At 36.1% G+C, this 23,232-nt stretch overlaps 1 protein-coding gene across 2 annotated transcripts in view; it reads right to left on the bottom strand.

Moving 5' to 3' along the window:
- The window catches only part of LOC134664648 (putative carbonic anhydrase 3), a 48,808-nt gene that overhangs the window by 17,447 nt on the left and 8,129 nt on the right, over positions 1 to 23,232 (bottom strand). For both annotated transcript variants that reach the window (XM_063521390.1, XM_063521389.1), the window contains exon 2: positions 797 to 844. In XM_063521390.1, the coding sequence (XP_063377460.1) occupies positions 797 to 844 (48 nt within the window). The remainder of the gene's footprint in view (positions 1 to 796; positions 845 to 23,232) is intronic.

Genomic DNA, 23,232 nt, shown 5'->3' with positions numbered 1-23,232 from the left:
AGTTTTGAACTTAAAATTATTGTTTTACAACGTGAAGCTGTTTTTCGGGACATTTTTCACTTTGTCGGGAATCGGGAACACATGCTAAAAATCGGGAGAATCCCGCCAAATCCCGACCATCTGGCAACCCTAGCCGCACGAGTCAGCCCTAAGCCACTTACTCACACAATGACGCGTGTACAGACGTGCCGTGCACACATATAAACGCAAATGATTTTCGATGTATGGCGTGTCCGCCCTGTGACTAAACTGTCTGTCAACGTTAAAGCGTTCGCAATTTTTTTTAGTATAGGTATTTTCATACATCACTGCTGTTTGACGTTAATCAGTCTGTTAAATGTGGTTGATGCAACTGGGCCTAAGTCCGCCGGGTTTAAAAGAATAATATCCTATACGTTTAATGTTTTTACGATGCGATGACAGACGATGCGGTACAAACGATGTTCTAAATATCTTATCTGCTTCTATCTCTCTAGCACAGCGGTCGGCAACATTTTAGCAGCCAAGGGCCAAATAGTAGTTAACGAAGTTGACGCGGGCCGCACTTTGGTAATATTTTTGACTTTAGCAGACATTGTAGGTTGTCTATATTACATACAAAATAGCCAGGGAGGCTCGCGGGCCGCAAGCGAGATGTTCGCGGGCCGCTTGTTGCCGACCGCTGCAGTCTAGTATATTCGAACGATAGAGGCAGATAAAGAAATTAATAACGTGTTTCGATGTTGGGCTGTTGATGGTAGACCCTCTGGCCCTAAAACTAATCCAATTTATTAAAACCGCAAGCTAAACAACTTACCGATATTGCCATCGTATCCGAAGTCTTCTCCTTTTGTGAGGTCTGGTGCTGGAAAAAAAACAAAATAATTGTACTAATGCATGTACTAGGACCAAGAATTATTGTACAGATTACAATAAATTTTATATTGTTAGAAATATTAGAACAAATTCCTCCTAAGGCCCAGTCATACAAATGAAAAATCCAGAATTTGTCACTGAAATTTGAACCTATATTGCAGGGAATAGAGTTTATTTTGGTTTTATTTGAAAATTGAACGAAACAAAACAAATGAGACTCTATTCCAGTTGAATATGATTTGAATTTCATCAAACTGAATGAGTACTATAGGTAGGACCTTGAACCTTAGGAGGTTACAAATTATAAACTGAAATAAATGTCATATACTTACTAAGAAAAAGTGACCAAGGCCTCCAGTGCCAAGGCCTCTGCTATCGCGGCAGGTGCCTGTGCTATTCGGCTTTTTTTGGGGCACTGGAGGCCTTGGTAATTTTTTCTTAGTATATGACATTTATTTCAGTTTATTGTCAATGTCGTTTAATGGTGGGCGACATGAAAAGCAATATTGAGCTGGACATTAAAATTTAATATCCATAAAACTTTCTATCAAATCCAGATCAATAAAATATCAGTCGATAGTTACCATCATTGCAATTTATTAAAGTTTCACACGCAAACTTTTTTATCATCGGAATCCGCTGAAATGCATGTCGTGTACCGTGTTCACTATACACGCTTTTGTGCTCTACTCTGCTATTAGTATTTTAAATCGAACAATCGTCTCATATACAAACTACTATAAGTATACCTAACAATTCCCATCTGAATATATCTAACAACTACGTGACTAGTGTCTCTGTGAGCTGCAGACCTCGCAATCTCATTTTGAAAATACATAATACTAATACAAAAACGTTAAAAAATTAAAATCGTTATCTGCCTCTCTATCGCTCGAATGTGCAAAAGTAGAGAGGCAGATAATGATTTTCCTATGTCGTGAATCGGTTAGGAAATGCGACATTATACTACTATGGATTATTATGGACTATGGGTTCTATGCCTGATATAAATAATTTCAATTTCAATTATATCTATAAAACAATAGACAAACATACGAAAACATTTTTGTCCAAGCAGGGGGCTTGCGAACTTCGATGTTCGCGGTTATAGCCCTGAAACGGAGACGCTTCGCTCGCTCATTCAATTTGAACATATATACGTACACTGGTTTTCTTGAGGCATGGACTCTGCAAAATTTGGGAATACTAGCCCTGATTGCGTGCCGGAAAATTGTTATTACTATCCAACGACGCTATTGTACTTCGTTACGTACAACACGAGGTTCGGACAATGCTGGTATGAGTGTTTAGGATGCTAATCTATATTCGTAATCCGCGGTCTTAATTTCTCGTAGGTTGGTATAATCTTCGTTCGAGGTTAGAGGCTTTCAAATTATGCTGAGGCACAAACTTTATAGTTTTATTTTGTTTCACGAAAACAGTATTTCTTTCTTAATTTTGCCAAACTAAACAAAATTCTAATTTAGCTATTTGGTTTTAAATTTTTAAATCAACAGATAAAGAACAGTTTATACCAAAACTATGATGCACCCAATTTTGACACCTATCACCTATAGCATAATCTATATGTATATTATTCAACCAGGCGCCATTCTCCAATGTAAACAAAGCTTGTTTTTGACGTGGCATATTCAAAAATTAGAATCACAAAACTTTTGCTCGCAAAAAACAATAGTGCGTCTCATCGAATTATTTCACAAAGTGCCTAAAGATAAATTTTCCTGTCAACCGGTAAGCAATAAGCACTCTGCGTCAAGAAAAAACAATTCATCTCTATCAAAAATTTGTATGCACTTTGTATTTTTGGTAGTCAACGAATTTGAAGTCTGAACCACTTTGTACTGTTCACAGTGACAATAATATGCGATCTTTCACCGCTTTCATATATTGTCTTCTTTGGAAACTTACAAAGTTCTTTAGAAATTAAATGGCTTAACGTACCTCAAACCACGTTAAATGTTCATAATTTAGAAGCTTTTACGCCATTTAAGAAAATAGCAGTAAAATTCTACAATTATTTTTTGACAGTCCGTGATTCGTGAATCGCAACTAAGGGCCATATCTCGAGCTGTTATTTAAAAAAATCGAATATTGCTCCGGTAAACTAACTTAAATGTCACTGAATATTAAATACAATAGTCATTTGTTCATTTCAACTGTGACCAGTAAAGTTATATGTTGCAATTGTTCGTTTCATTAAAGTGACCACAAGAAAATGAATTGCGGCGTTTTCACTTTTCCCGCAAAAAGCGGTGAAGCAGCCGTTATGAAATCGGGCTCCACGGTCAGTTACTAGAAGTTACTATTGAAATGATCAGCTGCTGTATGGCATTGTTAGCTAATGGTACATTAAATGACCTTGGTTAATTCTTTAGGTACCTACCTTACCTTAACATTTCTATCTATGCATTTGATTGTTGAGAGGTTTCAATACGTAACCTAACGTTTTCGGTATCTTCGATACCTTTAATAAACTTTTATTTAAGAAAAATAGCCCTCTACGTTACTCTACGTTAAGTTGGGAAAACTAGGCCACTTCTACTAACTAGTCTATCTACAACCTATTAGATGGACGAAAATATTTAAAGTATCATTTTTGTAATCGACCCACGGAGTAGGTACATTTCTAACAAATTATGACGAATTACCGAGAACGTAGTAAAACACTATAGTTACCTAACAGGAAACAGATTCTGTAGATTCATATAGTGCGTAAGTGCGAGTACGCACAATAAATTTCAATGGGGGACAATGTAAGGGGAAGTAAGCCTACACATTACTTGAGAAATATTGTTTTTATTGCCGGAACGAAGCCGGCCATCCTTTTAAAGAGATATTAACATCTTTTTGGATGGAGGCGTTTGCCTTGGAGAGAGCGATGCCTTTGTACTCAAGGCGGTCGGATAGTTTTTTTAAGAGTTTTTTGTGATAACGGGATGTCACAGAATGTTAAGGCCTATCACAACCTGTTCATCCGTAATCCGTATCAAAGAGGCATAGTCGGCAAAGATTGTGCCCTTGGAGTGAGTTGACCAGATAGTTAAAGTTATCCGCAAGTACCGATATGCGAGTACTCGCCAAGGGCACTCTCAAACAAACATCCACTCTCCACTCCTTTATTTACAGTATAAAAAGTAGGATTCGTATTTTTATAATTAATTAATATAGTGTAAGTATAATTTATTGCACAGTTTTAGCGCCGGTATCTTCTCCGGGTTGTGGTAGGTTTTGACATTGTAGTGCCTAAATTGAAGAAAAAAATTCCCATTTCTGTTTCACTCTTTGTATGCCAACTTTCATCCGTATATCAGCTGATACATGATGTAGCAACAAACGTAAACAGAAAAACAAACTTTTACTTTTATAATATTAATAGGAAATAGGTATAATTACAAAGAATGTGTACCTATTCACAAGGCTAACGCCCCTATCCGTTATACCCGAAGACAAAGACAGTTGTTAAAAAAGTAATTAAAACTAATCGTAGCGCAAAACAGCCGGGGTACTGGCGCGTGTCAATTTCATTGATAAAAATAAATTTATGCACGTAATAATAGTTGACCTTTCGTCATTGCCAATGCCTCGGCGTGCCTATTATGCAATGTTGAACTGCAGAAGAGCGAACAATTGGAGCACGGCTTAGTCGGATACAATCAACTCTAGCTTCATGTGCAATTTCATGCTTTGCCGTCATTTAATGTGGACCCGATTAGTATTAACTGTTTAATGTAATAACATGCCTTACAATCTCACAGACTATATGAAAGTAGGTACAGGATTGCCATCATATCCGTTAGCATCCTAAAATTGGAAAACGGTTTTTCAATAATCATACCTTCAAAAGAAAACTCTAGCTAATATAGGAGTCTTTGTCGCATATTTTAAAAATATGTAATACATTTTTACAGATAATCGTATATAAAATATTGCTACAATAAATTCGTATTGGCTCGCATTGTATTGCAAGTTGCAATTTGCAACCTAGGGTCAACGTACGGTACTCTCTAGAATAAAAAAAACTGTTTACATTTTCAAGTTTACCCTGTTGATTTGTCAATCTAATTAGTGCTGACTACGCCTATATATTGTATTAACTAGTATGAAAGACATATGTAACTTAGTATAAGATGAATAAAGTCTAAAGAAAAAACGTGCCTCGGAATTCAAGAAATAGTCATTCTCGCATAGATGACGCACACACCTTTGGCCTATGCTCAGCTAGATGGCGTGACGACACCGTTTCATATTTCACTATTTTAACACATATCAGTGAATGAGCATGGGTCAAAACAATATAATAATAATAAAATAATTTATCTATATATATATATATATATAAATTTTTTTGATAATTTTATACGTGTTCATTTTGAGTTTTTTTTATTTAGAAACAAACAGTCTCGTATTGCTACATTGGATACAATTGCATTTAGTAAAATTGTAGACTTACAGTTTCCTTAATTAAATTATGTAAACCTAAACATTAAAATATGAAAGTACATAAGAATTATGAATTGTCTATATAAATCAAACACACTTAAACGGTGTATTAATGAACAGTGCCAGAAAGTTTGAAAGTTATGTAGATGTAATAACAATTATAATGCCTGTTGAATACATTGTAAAGATAATCGTTTGAAATTAGATAGTGTTTCATGAAAAATATCTACACTTTGAAACTTTTCATCATAAAGTTTTAGTCGTGTGTCGATAGATGGCAGTAAATTTACAGTGACTACAAAATTTACTATGACAGGACCTCTCTATACTATCTATTCTCTTTGCTAGTATTTATATTGCCTGGCTGGGTTGGGCCTGCGAGCCTGTGGATAACACTGGTTACTTACGAACCAGGCAGTCCAATTTCCGCTTAATGCAATTTGATTTCTGTAAATACGTGGTTGTTCTCATCGCTTGTAGAGCGCAACGCTTAGGGGCATGGGGCCTCGCCAAAGAGTACCTAGTATTAGTACCTATATGGAGACACCAATCGATGATAGAAAATAACTTACATTTTTCTTAAAAATTTAATGAACATCGGTTTGCCAACTAAACGTTCTGCGATAATTTAGTAATAAAATGGAATTGGGTAATAATTGTTGGTATTTATTATAGGTACGTACATAAGGAATGGAAGATATGTGTGTAATTTAATCCAAATTATTTATTTAAAGTAAACATTATTTATAAAGATATATATAAATATTGGTTGTCTTTTCCATAAATTAACCCCATTTTTAACCTATCGACTTGACAGGTCAAGGTGTATATTTTCCCGTCCATCTCTATCGTGCATCAGGACACACTAGGTCAACAGTCAACACCGCCTATTAAATTGAAGGTCACTTACATAATTTGATTAATAATATGAATGTTATGATAAAATCATGCTCCACCAACCAGTAAGTACTTGAAAACAAATTAAAAGTGTTTACCTAAGTGAAAGTGGAGTGGAAAATGACTTAAACTTTTAGGGGGGATCCTTAATAGGTGGAACTTTTTAATTAGTTTTATTCTGTAAATATATGTTTGTATGTGTATATATATACAGAATCTACCGTGGACGTATTAATTGAAATTTCGTTATATTCCTTTCTATCACTCGATTATGCCAGCGCAAGACAGATGCATACAGCGAAATTCCGCGGTATGCCCCAATGGATGGAGAAAAAATGTCATCAAAATCAACGTCACTGATGGCATCAATATCGGGAATATGCACCTTATACCTGTAAGAATGTGTTTAGTATGTAATTATTAATATTTGTTGGGGTGTCTAATGTTCTCAGTATACTTTGTATTACAAAATTACTTCTCATTGAGACACAAGCACAATAAGTATACTATAATCCGTACTTGCTAACTATGGATAATATACGAGTACTTCACACGTTTTTATTACGCCAAATGTGAGCAATTGAGCATTCAACTATATTGTACCTCTGCTCTATTGTGCGGTACCTATGTATTTAATGATATATAAAATAGCACACTGAAAACATATTTCCATTGCAAAAAGTTTTTTTTTTGTATAGGTACCTCTATACTTGTACCTCTATTATTGTAATGTATTCTTGACTAATTGCTATCTTTGTCTTTTGTATTCTTATTACTATCTTTGTCTTGTGTATGTATTAATTTTGTTGTTAATTCTCTTGTTATTCATGTTACCTGTCGTGATTGTTTCACCGGATGGTCTTATCGGAAGATCAGCGCTGGAAGTCGCCAGCAACATGCTGAGGTGAGACCATTTCGTGGCACTTTCTCTTTTTTATGTTTCTCTGTTTAGTATAAGTTTTTATTTTGTGTTTGTGCTTACGAATAAAATTATTTCTATTCTATTCTATTCTATTCTATTCTATACATGATGCAAATTACGCATAAGACTTTACAAAATACCTCTTATCTAAGTACCAATAAAACTATGTAATATGCGAACGACTTTATTAACTTCTCGTAATAAATATTCTTAGCCAATAAACACGCTTTATACTCAAAAATTAAATACTGCTAAGAGCTATATTAGCTTCAATTCAATTTTCGATACTATTTTGACACCAACATAATATTACTGGAATTAACGACGACAAGCAAACAATAGAATCTGGTCAGTTGTTGTCGCGACCGTACCGTGACAAATTTTACAAGAATGAGCAAAGCTGGGAGCCACGACGATTGGCTCCACCACAGAGATTACAGATAGACAGAGGTAGGATCACTTAAGACATAACTTTGGCGATTATCTTCGCCATATAGTTTAAATGTAGGCAGAGGCAGGATTGCATAATAAGATACGGCTTGGGTAGGTTAGGTTCGTTATTAGGTATCTTCAAATGGCCGAAGGCCAAACATCAAAGAATAGGAGCCCCGCGGAAGCGGGGCTCCGTCGATATCGTTATAAAGTTAAGATGAAACGGAAAACACGGACGGAACGGATAAACGGATTCGGGCATTTTGTGTTCTAGACCGTTTGCGATGTAGACTAATTGCGATTTAGGCAAAGCAACACACTGTCATTTTGCATTCTAGATCATCTGCGGATAACCCTGAAATACTTTGGCGATTCCACCACATAGTTTAAAGATAGACAGAGGAAGGATCCCTTAAGTCTTCGGCAATTCTCTCTACCTCTGAGTTTGAAGATAGACACAAGTAGAGTCGCTTAATTACAAAATTGTGGACTTTACTCACGCTCGCACACTAACAGGCCAATTCGAATGTACACTGACATCAGAATGATATCTAACTTATGTCATTCAGTTATCTCGTGCTCGTGCGTACATATGTATTGGCGCGAGCGAGACGCACGATAACTAAATACATAACATGATTGAAATATCGTTCTGCGGGCGCAGCACGGTTCCATTTTTATCGACTATTACTATGCGCGTCCCTTTCGCACTAACATACTTGTTAGAACGTGACAGGCATGCTGACAAGCGATAAAAACGCGACCGTGCTACGCCGCCTGGTGTCAGTGTACGTTCTAATTGGCCTGATACTCATGTACCCGAATAATTGTACCTATGAATCGTAAACTACAGGAAATCGTCGTGTTAAGAAATCCTAGTTTCGTCACAGCGATTTTATCTCTACTTGTATTTTTACTCTGTGCCCTCTATGGTCTCCACACCTCGAGCCACTTAAAGACTTTAGGCCTCCATTGTCCATTCGTGAAACAATTGCCACCGAATCCGAAACATTATTCAGTGAATTGACTACCTCGTCCTGTGATATAATGATGACATTAAAGTTTGCTCGGAAAGTCGGTGTTGTCATAAATATGCTTTTGGTCCTTTGACCCTTTTCTTGACAAATAAAAAAAATCGTAGGTTCAAGCCTCGCTAATAGAACATAAATACATCTCCAAAAATGGTATAATAAACATTAAATTGCATCTTGTACGATAGGTACATTGCCTGAAAAGGGCTATTTATTAGTAACATAATTTTTTTATATATTTTTACTGACGCGATTGTATTACATAAAAATAATACAACCGGTAAGAGCTGACCTAAGTATTGCGACGGATACCTAAATATTAACTTAGTACTAGATATTGATTTATAGGGTATGTCCCCATGAGGACATTAAAGCTTACCTTCTTAATGATGACATGATGATATGACATTCAACCACAACAGAACATCATTACTGTTAATTATAGATAGAATCCAGTTTATCACAGACTAGCTCATAAACAAATCAAACCTTTTCCTAAAAATTGTGCAACTAATAGCTAATCAATGAGACCATTTTACTTCTTATGCAATTTTTTTTTCTATTTCACGCGATAGATGTGTGTAATCTTTTTGTTTTGGCGATACTAGTTTGGGGATACTATAGTAAAATTATTCTCATCCTGAAATTTCTAAAAACTTGGAGCTGGAGTTGTATGTAGTATTATTTCTGTCTAAGAAAGCTATTAGTTATAACGATGGCTCTGTGGTACAGAGCAACTTGGGTTTAACTAAAGGCCGTTTCAATTTCCTTGAAGTGCCATAAAAGTTATATTTTTTCAACTGCTATAAAATTATACAATATACAATTGATATACAATTTATAATATCAAACGTTTACATATAGTAACAAGGACAAGAAACTTGTAATTTATTTATAGTACCAATATATATAATACTTTTACATATATAGTACCTTAAGTACCTACCAAGGACAAGAAAATTGTAATTTATAGTACCTAAAGGACCTTGTTAGGTACTACCCTTCGAACATGGTACATGGTTTGCAAGTCGAAGGCAGCGGGGTAATTACCATCGTTATTAAATAACTCATTAAACACGTGCCGCGTTCCCGCTGACATTTCAGAACTAATTTATTCGATTATAGATATGGTTTGCAATAATGCCCCATGAATGAAGGTTGTAAGTGTTGTGACTGCCGTTCAAAAACTCATTCAATTGTTAACCGTATTCTTTAGCAACAAAGTCCAAATTCAAACTGGTTTTGCAAAGGCTGTTGTGTGGGACAGAATATAAAAAGTTTAGTTATCGACTTATTTAATTCATTAATAATTTAATAACTTATAGCGGGGTTAAACTACGGGGTCGAATACTTAATGTATTTAATATATTCAATTGAAATTTGATAGTGCAATCTTTAATCAATCAAATCTAAATTTAATTTACCTATTTCAAAAATGATTTATGTATTTACTGAATTGGTTATTCGTTTGACCTAAACCCTTTGGTTTTTCGATGTAGGAATTTATAATATATATCGTAGGCATTACTAAGAATACCTAATAATTTTGCTTTAATATTCCAATGAGGGGGAGTGCGTAGAGGTAAGCAGTAGGTAATAAATACTTAATTCATACCATCTATTAAAACGAATTTCTTGCAGAAAATAATTATTTCAATGCGTATATAGTTAAACTCTAATAATACCACTGTGCATGACCTAACACAGGACTCTACTCGTTCTTTAGTGAACAGAACGAATATGCAGAATATGGCTATTTACTAGGTGATCTATGTGAGAACATCTGATGAATGAAACAACATCCTGCGATCATATGGGCAATTTGTTTATATGATGCCTTCTTGCATTTCCTGGGTAATTATAATTACGAAAATAACAAGTGTCTACTTAAGAGTTTATAGGTATGTAAAATAGAACTCTGGATGCAGCTGTGACAGATTGGCAAACAAATAGTAAGATAAGACATACCTTTAAATTCAATTTATAAATCACTTATTGACCGCGCGTCAGCGAAGGTCTCCCTTTCAGCTTGGGCAAAAATGCTTTCGATTCTCGAGAATTTTTGTGAGCAGGTTTAATAGTTAGACATATATAACATACACACATACATACATACATACATCACTGGCTCAGTGACCTAAAGAGGATCTTGGCCTCTGACACAAGAGAGTGCCATTCTGCCCTATTCTGCGCCACTTCACGCCAGTTGGGTATTCCGAGGGCGGACAGGTCTTTTTGGGCTTCGTCACTCCAGCAGTATCTGGGACGCCCAGACGGACGTTTTCCACCCGGGTGCCCCACAATCCCCACATACGCTCTTCTCACAGCACGATCCTCCCCCATCCTCTCCAGGTGACCAAGCCAGCGGAGTCGTGTGGCTTTGATCTCGCCAATTATATTAGGCATCGCAACCAGCTCCTCTAGCTCCCTATTTTTCCTTCGCCTCCAAGTGCCATCTTCCAACACAACACCAACAACACATATATAACACAACACCAACAACACATATATAACACAAAATTATATTCAACATGGCATTAGATAAGTACAGTCATGTATACGACGTAAATAAAGTGCCCAATATATATACATATATAATTATATATAATATTTTATATACCTAAATAAACTGCATAATAATACATTCATAAAAACTAATGAAACGAAGTAATAATAGTTATAGGCCGCCCGTATTGAAAGGGAGGACCTACAACTATAATAATAGAATAAAAAAAAAAAGTCATGTATATGTCGTGGCCAGATCATAGAATTTAATAATTTCATGAAATGCCATTTTAAAATTGAGCACTTCGTGATGTGGTTAGGTTTGACTTTTTCATGAAATGGCCAACCGATCATTTAATGAAATGATTGTCACATCATGAAATCGTCAACTCTAATATCGGGCCACGTCATATTATATGACGTACTTATATAATATCACGTACACGTATATTTTATAAGCTTATCAACATGTTGGAATGACCAACATTAAACAAACGTCGTTGGATAATCCTAAGAGGAAACATTTAAGGATATACCTATGTATAAATGTAGGTACCAAATATAGGCCTTTTTGACGTTGTTTATAATTTTTAGTACCTATTCGTATATATTCTTAGTCAAATTATATTGAAGGTGTGACGTATTTGATGCATGACGCAGATATGTATTTACTGAGTAAGTACTAAGTACGTACCTAATGCAAAAAGAAAATTAGCGAACTGTTTTACATACCTAGATGTGTACATGGACAATAGATAGATAACTAGAAGATCCTGGCGTGACCAAAAAAGTGTGGTTTGCCACTGTCTCTACGGTACCTTAACATGATAAAGACCGGAGGTCACTAACTCCGTAACAAAAACTACGTAGGTGGGTGTAAAGTAAAAAAAACTGGTCAAGTGCGAGTTCGGACTCGCGTTTCAAGGGTTCCGTACATCACACAATTTTCAACAATTTTTTTTTGTACATCAAACGTGACGTGAGTGAAACGTCTTGAAAAACCCGAATGGGTCAATCAAAAACCAGATGTAACATGAAGTTTTCTGGCGTGGTGGCTTATATCATCTCTGCAACTATGCAAAGTAGCTTAGATAGGAAGATTAAATGCCGAACAGTAGTACAAGGTGTCCAAATGCGAAGACTGAAGACCGAGCTCCGCCTAGGGCTGATAGCTCGGAGCGTCCGACGAGTCACGCTTCCTACAACTTCCGCAAGTGTTTTAAAAGGCCGAAGAGAGATAATACCTACGGGGTGGCCAAAAAATAAGTGCATTCCCGTAGCCGGGGAGGTTTTCGGATTATACTGAGCTTTACAACTTTTACTATGGGACCCCAACCCCGAAATCGCGAAAAAAAATGTATCCTCCCGTAGAAAACGGACCAGCCAAAATGTACAGTCAAGGAATTTAAATTCCGACCCATTTCGTACTTTGTCACAGTGACAATCAATATGAAAGCCGCTAGAAACCTCATACGGTTGTCACTGTGACAAAGTACGAAATGGGTCGGAATTGAAATTCCTTGACTGTATGAAACAGCCAAATTTTTCCACGCAATTTGGGGGTTGCACGTTGGCAACGGGAATACACTTAGTTAATTTTTGGCCAACCTGTTTAGTGCTTTTTAAAACACGTAACAATAGTAACCTAATCAATCAGTACTACACTTGTACCAATGCGGCTGTGTGCCAGATACAGCCTATAGTCACACCAATAAAAGTCTGCAGCGGATATGATAGCCCACGCAGTGTAAGTGTTATTAATACGTCATAATTTCATAGAAGTTTGACGTTTAATATGACACTTGCACTGCGTGGGCTATCAAAATCGCTGCAGACTTTTTACGGTCTAACTATAGTCGCATTTTTTGTCGTCATTCCGACTCATGCTTGAAGTTAGCTTCAAGCGTGAGTCGGAATGGCACGCCTCTTCGGGACGCTTCGGGCCTTCGGCCTTATGCGGATATCGGCCTAGGGCCTTCGCAAATAGCTGTCTACATCACGTTTCACTTAAACCATTGCGGCTGTGTCCCTAAAAAACCTAAACCGCATTTTTGTTCTTAAATCCGACTCACGCTTGACTGTAGATTTCTAACAGGTTTTCCTGTCATCGTTAGGTAAAGGACTATTATGAGTAATTTTTTCAGAATTTTAGACCCTGTAGTTTCGGAGATAGAGGGGGGGGAATGGTCATTTTTTGTCTTATTTCTTGAATAAATTCTAAATTTTTTATTGTAAATTTATAAAAAAAATATATTTGAGATTCTCACAGTGAGCTCTTTCGTTTGATATGTAACACGACATAGTTTGCAAAACTTTGTTTTTAAATTTTATCTTTTACCCCCCAAAAGTAGCCCTTATGTTTAAAATTCATTTGTTGACGTTACATATTCGTCTTTGGGTCACAGACTTACATATGTGTACCAAATTTCAACTTAATTGGTCCAGTAGTTTCGGAGCAAATTGGCTGTGACAGACGGACGGACAGACAGACGCACGAGTGATCCTATAAGGGTTCCGTTTTTTCCTTTTGAGGTACGGAACCCTAAAAACCAAAAGTTACTCACTCAGACAATATCCGCAAACGGTAGGTTGATGGCAAGACCGTTTAGCGACTTTTTAGCCCAGTAGGGCTAAGATTTTATTTGTTACCATGCCTTTCACGTTCTAACAAGTATGTATGTAAGTGCGTAAGTGACGTATGACATGACAAGTGATAAAAATTTAATACTTCTAATAACCCAAAAATCTTCGAGTATGATGCCTATGTGTTAAATTACATTAGGTTCAGGGAGCGGAGTTTTTGTAAAAATTAGCGCGTTAAATCACAATTCGACTGCAAAAAATTTAACTAGCAATTTTGAAACCTTTTTCGAGGGACTCTATCGATTGAAATCCTGAGTTTTTGACTTTCGCTCGGTAGATAAAAATCACGAACATTTGCCCTGATATGAAATTTGCTTCTAAAATCGGCAATATCACGTATGTAGCGAATATGTCAGTTTGACACTGCTAAAGGCAGTCATGATAGGGCTATACTGGACGTTAATAGGACATACGAACAATTGAATGACAGGACATAACACTGTTAATCCAAGTGTAAGTACCTAACAAAAATAGTGGTGATCCGTTTAAGGGCATATTCTGTATCGTATTCTGATTAGGGGAAAGGAGAAGAAAATATTTTTTGTCGCGAAAAATTTTCGGCCTTTGTATGGCACGGCCGGAGGGTATGCCGACTTGGACGACCTGGTTGGCGGTATAACCACCTTCCAAACAAACCTTCAATATAAACCTAAGTAGATTCTGTGAGGAATGAAAAGGGTCGTAGAATGTATGCGGCCCAATACAACCCACGACTCTTATTCTCTATCCGAACAGACTCTACCTAAGAATTGTCGCTGACTTGCATGGCCTGCATTTTTTCCTTTCCTCGTCGTTGCGCCAGGCTGCTGTAGTGTAATGCAACCTTTTATAAAACGCGGCCCTGGCACTGACAGTGGGCATTATTCTCACGCGCACTATTTACAACAATGCCGAAGTAGGCCGGTGACCGCGGCGCGGGCGCAGGGCTATTCACAACGCTGCCCGTGCGCATCGCTTCAGCGGACGCATATAATGGTCGTTATCGGTGTTCAATGTTCATATTTAATTACACAAACGGGTCTACCGCGATATAATTTCACACATATATTTCATCGAATTTAAGCTGTTGTGAGACATACTAACATTGAATAATTTTACAAATATTATATGTTATATTTTTGCGGTAGACCCGTTTGTGTAATTAAATATGTGTACAAAACGCGAGAGTTTAAAGTGTTATCGGTATTGTAACGACAGCATAAAGGACCTGTCTCTTTCTGTTTAGGGTGCTTAGCTAACATACCAATTGTTAACGCTCCGTAGCGTACCGTACCTAGTCATCTTCATATCTCTCTATCACTCTACCAAATTAGTGCGACAGTGACAGTTGCGTTTCGTTTGCTACGGAGCTTGATCGATTGGCATCTTGGCTATGCACACAGTTCTACATTTCTTGATTAGGCAGGTAGTGTCGAATCTAGGTGATCCACAGAGATTTTAGTGACAAAGTATGAAAGCGTCACCATCATTTATAGTGACCCTTCCACACTATTTCCTGTCAAAGTCAAGACAGAGTAATTTTTTTAAATTCTTTTTTTCCTATCAAATAAGTTGTCAGTTTCAAGCTTTCATGACCACGAAATCATATTTCATTGTAATTTTATTACTGCTTGTATTGAAAATACCGCATTTTTTGTGACAGACTCGTTGGCAAGAGTCTAACTTGGACGAGCTTAGATTTAACTTCGGGATCAAGTTAAACAAGGCACCTGCTCAAAATCAGAATAAGTTTAGTGAATGAAAGGGATGCGCTCTGCATACCAAACAAGACAACGCAGCGGTCATTGCAATTGTAGTCCATTCAAACCACATCTGTGTCGTCAAGTACCTATAGTTTGTCGAAGGACTGTCTCATTTCAGTCATAGACTGAGAATCATACTATCTTTGTCTTACTTTTAGTACGAGCACCCAAAAGAAAAGGGATGAGTATAGTTTTCCTGGATCTTATACTGTCTGACAAATTGGTTTGACCAACTATAAATACAGATACGTACGAGTAGAAAGGAACGTTCTATGAAAAATCATTCATTCGTTATATGATAAATAATACGACTTTCTACCCAATTCAAACTTTAATATACCTACGTCAATTAATAGATATAGAAACGATATGCATTAGATGTGTCAGTGTCAATAGTGACGTTTTTGTTTGAAGAAACGTCACATTTGATACTGACATGTAATTCATATCGTTTCTAGATCTATTAATTGACGTATTTTAAAGTTAGAATCGGGCCGTTTGTCGTATTCGGGAAATAGTTTTTATCCTCAGCCTTTTTCTGATCTTTTAAGGAAAAAAAAGATTGTATTTAATTTTCATCTATTCAGCTTTTTAACCTAGTTTAGAATCTAATCTTATATTGTATCTGTTGTAAGTATATGCTATGTATAGTTGAGTATCTACGTCGTATTGTAACGGTAGGTACACATGCTTATAAGTATACTTATTGGCTTGATGGCATCTGTCATAACATACGAGCGATAAATCAAAGTTGTCATCTTGTGTACAGCTACTATAGCTATAAATTGAAAGCAATGGACCATTATTGCCACCTGTCTTAAACTCTACTGCCAATAATCTTACTCTTCAACAACTACCTACACAATAAATATAGGTACCTACTTAGGTACACATATATACATGGCGGGCCAAAAATACGGTTAATATACAATTCTTTCATATAAATAAATCATAAATCATAAATATATTGAGTATTGAGTATATTCTGAATATTTATTTTGTGTTTGTACGTGTAAGGGGTTGTGCACAAATCACGCGAGGTGTTTTCGGCTACTTTTTGACCCCCCCTCCCCTTGGTGATATTTGGTGAGGTTTTTGGCTACCCCCCCTCCCCCCACACAAACTCATGTGTATTTTTTTGAAATTTTTTTCATTCGACCTAATTTTAAGATACATAGTATTGTATATAAAAAATCTTGTTTATTTTCTATTTTCGTTAAATAAGCTCGCTATTTTGAAGTGCAGAGTGAAGATTTATGTTTACCGAAACCGAGAAAAAGTATCATATTCATGTGGACCATGTGGTAGGTTTTTTTCTTAGTAAGCATTTATGTAGGTAGGCAATTACGAGGATGCATAATGTGTTACAAATAAAATTTGATAAAATAGCCGTTAGTTATCGCACAGACAGGTTACAGCACTTTCAATTTTATATTTAGCATACAACTTGTCTTCGTGGTCAATAATTATAATATTATTTTATGCAGTCTATCGCGAATTTAGGTATGTATTTAGTTTTTGGCGGTAGAGCCGATAAAATTATGTTTTAATAAAGGCCTTTGATGTTTTTATACAAATAATCTAGTCTAATGTTTATTTATTTTCAACTTGTACATATATTGTTACTCTGCATACCTATGCAGGTAATGGTGGTACGAGTACCTATCATTGCAGTATACTTTTAGTAGGTATAAAATAGTTAGTGGCAGCCGATCGAGCGATGACACTGGCAAAATTTAAAACAAAAATATATTTTCGGAGTGGTTGAGGTTAAACGTTAAAACCCGCACAATGGCTTTATCTTCCATCCCAGGTTTCTAATTTTCTGACGTTAATTATTACTGAAGTTAATTAAAGTAATCACTCGGTACCCGCTTAATGCTATGAATTAACTTAACTGTTCTTATCTCTGTGACATTATAGGTTTTCGGTAATTAGTAAATAACGAAATAAAAACCGGGCAAGTGCGAGTCGGACTCGCGCACGAAGGGTTCCGTACCATAATGCAAAAAAAAAACAAAAAAAAAGCAAAAAAAAAACGGTCACCCATCCAAGTACTGACCACTCCCGACGTTGCTTAACTTTGGTCAAAAATCACGTTTGTTGTATGGGAGCCCCATTTAATTCTTTATTTTATTCTGTTTTTAGTATTTGTTGTTATAGCGGCAACAGAAATACATCATCTGTGAAAATTTCAACTGTCTAGCTATCACGGTTCGTGAGATACAGCCTGGTGACAGACGGACGGACGGACTGAGATACAGCCTGGTGACAGACGGACGGACGGACGGACGGACGGACAGCGAAGTCTTAGTAATAGGGTCCCGTTTTACCCTTTGGGTACGGAACCCTAAAAAGTACCCTATTCTACGATTCTATTATACGAGTAGTCGTATAGAAGTCTAAAAAAAATCAATTGACTCCATCAAAACAATATTATTTTGTCTTTATAACGCACCTTGCGTTTTTTTATTTAATAATAATAATAACATTGTTTTACTAGTTTTGTTTAAGTAGTTTAATATCAGCATTGCATTGTGCACTACTAAAGAAAAGGTCATAACACAAAGACAGGACTTAAATGAGTAGATAACAACGGGCAGACTTATCTCTATAAAGCGATCTCTTCCAGATGGTTATTTAAACGGTTATAATTAAAATTAATGCTTATTTCAGAATAAGTGCTTGTTTTTCGTCTGTACCCGAAACTGGGTCGCAACGCCTATTCAAATGGCCAAATGTCCACTCAACTCGCGCAAAACGGGCTTTAAAATACATATTCGCTACTTTAAATGAAAGTGCAGTTACAAAATAACACTGTTATTTATTGGGCAATAAATCTGCAAGATGCACATTCCGTAAAATTTAATATAATGCAACCTACATTACGAGTTGAGTTGTATTTTTAGTGTAAGTGCGTCCGGAGCATTAAAAGGCCACATTAAAGAAGACTCACGCTAGACCAGGCCGGGCCGGTGCCTCCGGCGCTTTGTTTTCTATGGAAAGCACCACGTGATCACCGACCAGCCGTCATAGAAAATGACGTGTCGTATGCCTCGGCACGGGCCCGGCCCGGTCTAGTTTGAGTCATGCTTTATAGTGCAAATCCCATTTGGCAAGGAACTTCAAAGTTTTCTAGTGCATTTGCCTGGATGTAGTTGATACACTGTAATATTGCAATATCTATAAATTTTAATAATGTATTCTTGACAGATTTAGTAAAGACATAAAACATGGTATATTTCACTTTCTAAAACACTTAAAGTATACGAGTAGCCAGTACAGGTAACACAACCCAATAATTAATTTCAGTAAAAAAAAAAACATTTGGAGTTAAAGCTACCATTACAAGTAAATGTATGTTTCTTACGCCAATTATACTCTGTAGTTAAAAGTTGGCGGCTACTCCAAAGTCACGTTATATATTAGATATAATAATCCAGTTCATTCTATGCGATTACGTAAATCTTAATCTCATATTAATGTAGTTTCTTGATTTATCATCGACATTGCTTGCAAATGTTACCTACATTATGTCTATTTTAAGTTCGCCATTGAATAAATTCTCAAGTAGCAATTAACACACATTTGCATATATTTATTGCTCGGCTTTCACTTTATTTGCGAGAGATTGTTAAGACAGCAAAATAAACGACATCCTTCACAATTAATCAAGAAGATATTAAAATAAACACGAGGGAAAAATATAATTGCTCCAGTTAAGGCTTTACTTATCGTCGTAATTAATCGCATTACTTTTCAAAGTCTGGACTTTTATGACAGCTCGCGACATTGCAAAATATGTATTGTCATATCTTACTAAAGTTTTTATGGCGATCGCACCAAAAATAGTTTTGCACATCAAAATGCATCAAATCTTAGAAAGTTTGAGAGTACTAGTTCGACATATGTCCGTGATTTTCACAACCATGTTCGAACATTTGCGATGTCACAATATCAGAAAGAAAGTCGAATAATGCTCCTAATTCAAAAGATAAACAGGTACTTTTTAGAAATGTACGCTTCCGTTGTATTCAGAGCCGACCTCCGGATATTCACAGTGACCACGGTAATTACTTTTGTTTGTTTCCAATTCGGTGATAAAGACAGGAAGGTAACTGGTGCATTTGGTTCTAGTCCAACTGCCATAAATTCTTTTATGGTCAGTGCATCTACGCGTGCAGCGCCAAGTCTTAAATTAATTATAAAGACTAATAAAGAATTAAATTAGATACTTTGATTCTCTTTAATTTAAGTACACAGACAGGCAAACACGATAGAGAAATGAAAATCATTTGATTCAATTTGATTTTGATAAATAATCTGTTGACGAGGTGGCATTTACAGACGAATTTTCTTTGCATTTGAACTACTTAACAAAAGGTAGTTTTAATTAGGTACTCAACTAAAGATAACTAAGATAGACTGAGCATTACATAACATTACTTTGTTCATTGCTGGACTTATATAATTGCTAGCTTAAAGATAGCGTTAGGAAACCGCATTTAAATGTAAACAATGAACATATTGTTATGTTTGTGCGAAATTTTTGAGGAACAATAATTTTGTAAGAATTAACCAATTGCTTAAGCTTGACTTGGTCGTGCTAACCTTCCTCTAATCTTGCCTTGGCCACCGGAGTGTGGCGAATCTCGCGATTTCATATTGTTTGAAACAAGTGACAATCAAAGGTTGGTCGTCGAAGGACATCTATGTCGGTGGGCCGTCTCGATGTTGCTAAGAATAACCTTGTATAGCATTTCTATATATTAATTGTCAATGTAACAAGAGGTCGCGGCTCACGGGTTGTAGGGTTGTGTTGTGCTACTTGTGCTTAATAAAAAGTCCAAACATTCAAAACTGTGTTATATGTAGTTGTCCATGCTTACCTACTAACTTGAGCGGTTCGGTACTAATGAGGCCTTATTGGGATGCAATTAGTTGACTTTGTTTTTTTTTTTACAGAAAAGCGATGTTAAAATTAAATGAAAAGTTCCTCTTCAACTCCAGTTTGAAAGTCGGGCGCTCTAAAGATTAGAACTTTTTTTGTAGCTTATAGAATAGAATAGATATGTTAAGTTAAAGAGTTTTCTTTAGCGTCTTTCTCTATCGGCGCGATTCGGGAAATGAATTAGATATTCACTAGATATGAAATAGTAAAGATTTTTTTGCCGTGGAATGTCACATATCTTTGGATGTTGTTTAAGTAATTATGCTGAAATCAAACTACAAATACATTACCCTATTGAGTACCTGACTAAAATCGATTTTTTACAGATTTAATAATCAATACCTCGCTTTTCACGATTTACGACCGATGTGCACCGTCAGGTGTAAAACTGGCCCTTTTTTCCAACGTAACCCGTATTCTTCCCATACATATTTAATTCAAGTTTGTGAAGCCCCGCATAAAATACACAAGTAAGAACTGTCATTTAAAATGCTGTTACCGGTCAGCATTTTCCTATGAATAAATAACTTTCCCTCGCGTTAAACACTAGGTGTCTATTGTGAAATTTGTTACTTGAGGCGAAAAATTTATAGGATTTTATTTGATTTTCTATAGCGTGTTATCGATTCTATTTTTTATCAAACAAACATTATGCAAACTTATTTAATAGCCCCTCTGTAATTACTGTCCTACTAAAATTCATTTAGTTAAAAATAGAATCGATAACACCACAAATCGCTCTGGTTATGTCTCCCCTTAATAGATGTCGTCATGAAGTTTATGCAAAATAGAATCATAGCGATGGCAAAACAGATAGTAGGTAGTTTCCTGGGCTATGCAATACATATACCAACATGAATCGGTATTACAAAGTTTCAGTTAGGTAAGTAAGTTCATTATTCTTCTGGATTTTTCTTGTGCAGCTCATTATGTGTCATAACAATTTGATTGCAGTCGGCGAGGAAACAACTGTAATCATTTCCTAGGTTATTCAGGTAGAGGTCGCAAATTGTCTCATATGATCGATACAATTGCTCTCTTTACTTGTACGTTCTTCAAAAGATTTAATTTTATAGTTCCATTTTTAAATTTCAGTTTACAAAAACCACGACGTGCCACATTTCATATTTTTTTCGATTTGAATATATAATGCATAATGTAATCCGTTACCTATACACGGAGGTATTTTTGGTCGTTTTATACGTACGCCTCTACGACACGTTTGGATTATGCCCGTACCGTCACGATAAATATATGTATGAAATTGTTAGCAGACTCTTTTTTTACTATAACTATTCGTATAACGTCCACGATAAAATACAAAACCGACCAATGCCTCAAATTCTTGAGTAGACTCATAGCTTAGACAAAAAGGGAAAAGCCCGCTCTGCATGGGCTCGCTAGAAAAATCAAACAGTTTTGCCGGCACTTCTTTGGATATTTTTGCACATAAAACAAAACATAACAAATAACAGAGTGAACTTTTCAACAGAAAGGTGCTATTAGTAAAGAAAGCGCCTATTAAATAACTTTTTCATGTTAAAACCTCGTCGTTAAGTAGTTTACAAACTGTTTGCCCGCTCGGACTTTCGTAAACTATTACGTTTATGCATACAGGCCGAAACTGATTGACAGCTCATTATACTAATAGATTGGTAAACAATTGATAAAACAACACGGTACATCCCTGATCGAAGTGCTTGTAAATAAACTGTAATTAATAATGGCATAATCAAATAAATCATGACCACGGACAATTATACTTCTGGCATAAATTTACTTAATTAAACATGTGTGCGATAGCTACCTACCAATAAAATGATACTTTTTATCAATTATCATCATCATTTCAAGCAGACTAACTGCCGTATTCGAACTTCAAGATATTCACAAGAGACGACACGTACTAGATCCATTCTAGATACGTTATAGTTTAGATATCAACTATTTCTCTTTTGCAGCGCAATTCGGGCAACCAATGTCACTTTTACGTTAGATAGAGTAAGACATCTATAAGATGTGAATTGGATCTCTAAGTCGTATCCTGCGGAAATCGTTCAAGAGTATCTCTAGAATTGCGCAAATGTCAAATTTGACAGGTTAGTTCTTAAACATATCGTTATCGTATCTATCAAAATCCGAATCGGGCCCTAAGTCGCGGATAGAAGCTAGTTATCTTCTATTCTATTGCTTCTTAATCAAAAAATCGCCAGATATCGCTAGGTAGAGACGCTTTTAACACACTCAGTGCAGAAAACCTGACTATCGGGTATTTTATGATTTCGTTCCCAAGCTGGACGACCCGATAGTCGGGATCGTGGTACAGTCAGCAGCAGAAGTTGCTAAGCGGGCCAAGTGTTCAAAATATTCTTGACGCGACGCGACTTCATTGTTAAGAGAATAAGAGTGTGTCAAGATAATTATGAACACGTCGCCCGCTTAACAAGTTCTGCTGCTGACTGTACTATTACTTTATATGACGAATTTGTTGTGGCCCGTCGTGGATGTCTTGTTTGGCTGGGTGGCAATGAATGTGTTAAAACGAGTAAATTAATAAAAGACATGAAAATGTTCATCAATCTGACCACTATAGTTCGTTTTTTTAGCATTAGAAAGAACTTGCAAGAAGGTAAGCGATCTTGACATGTCTTTTAATTGAAAAAACGCTTTTTAAAAATCAGTAACTATTACTTATGAAAGCAGAATAATATAAATGATCGTATTAGATTCATTGATTCAGTGATTTATTTTTTAAACGTGTTTTTCAATAAAAAGACATCAAGATTGTTTACC

This window comes from Cydia fagiglandana, chromosome 5, assembly GCF_963556715.1.
Source record: "Cydia fagiglandana chromosome 5, ilCydFagi1.1, whole genome shotgun sequence".
Classification (NCBI taxonomy): domain Eukaryota; kingdom Metazoa; phylum Arthropoda; class Insecta; order Lepidoptera; family Tortricidae; genus Cydia; species Cydia fagiglandana.
Note: the sequence above shows the minus strand (reverse complement) of the source record. Positions and strands in the feature narration are given on the sequence as shown.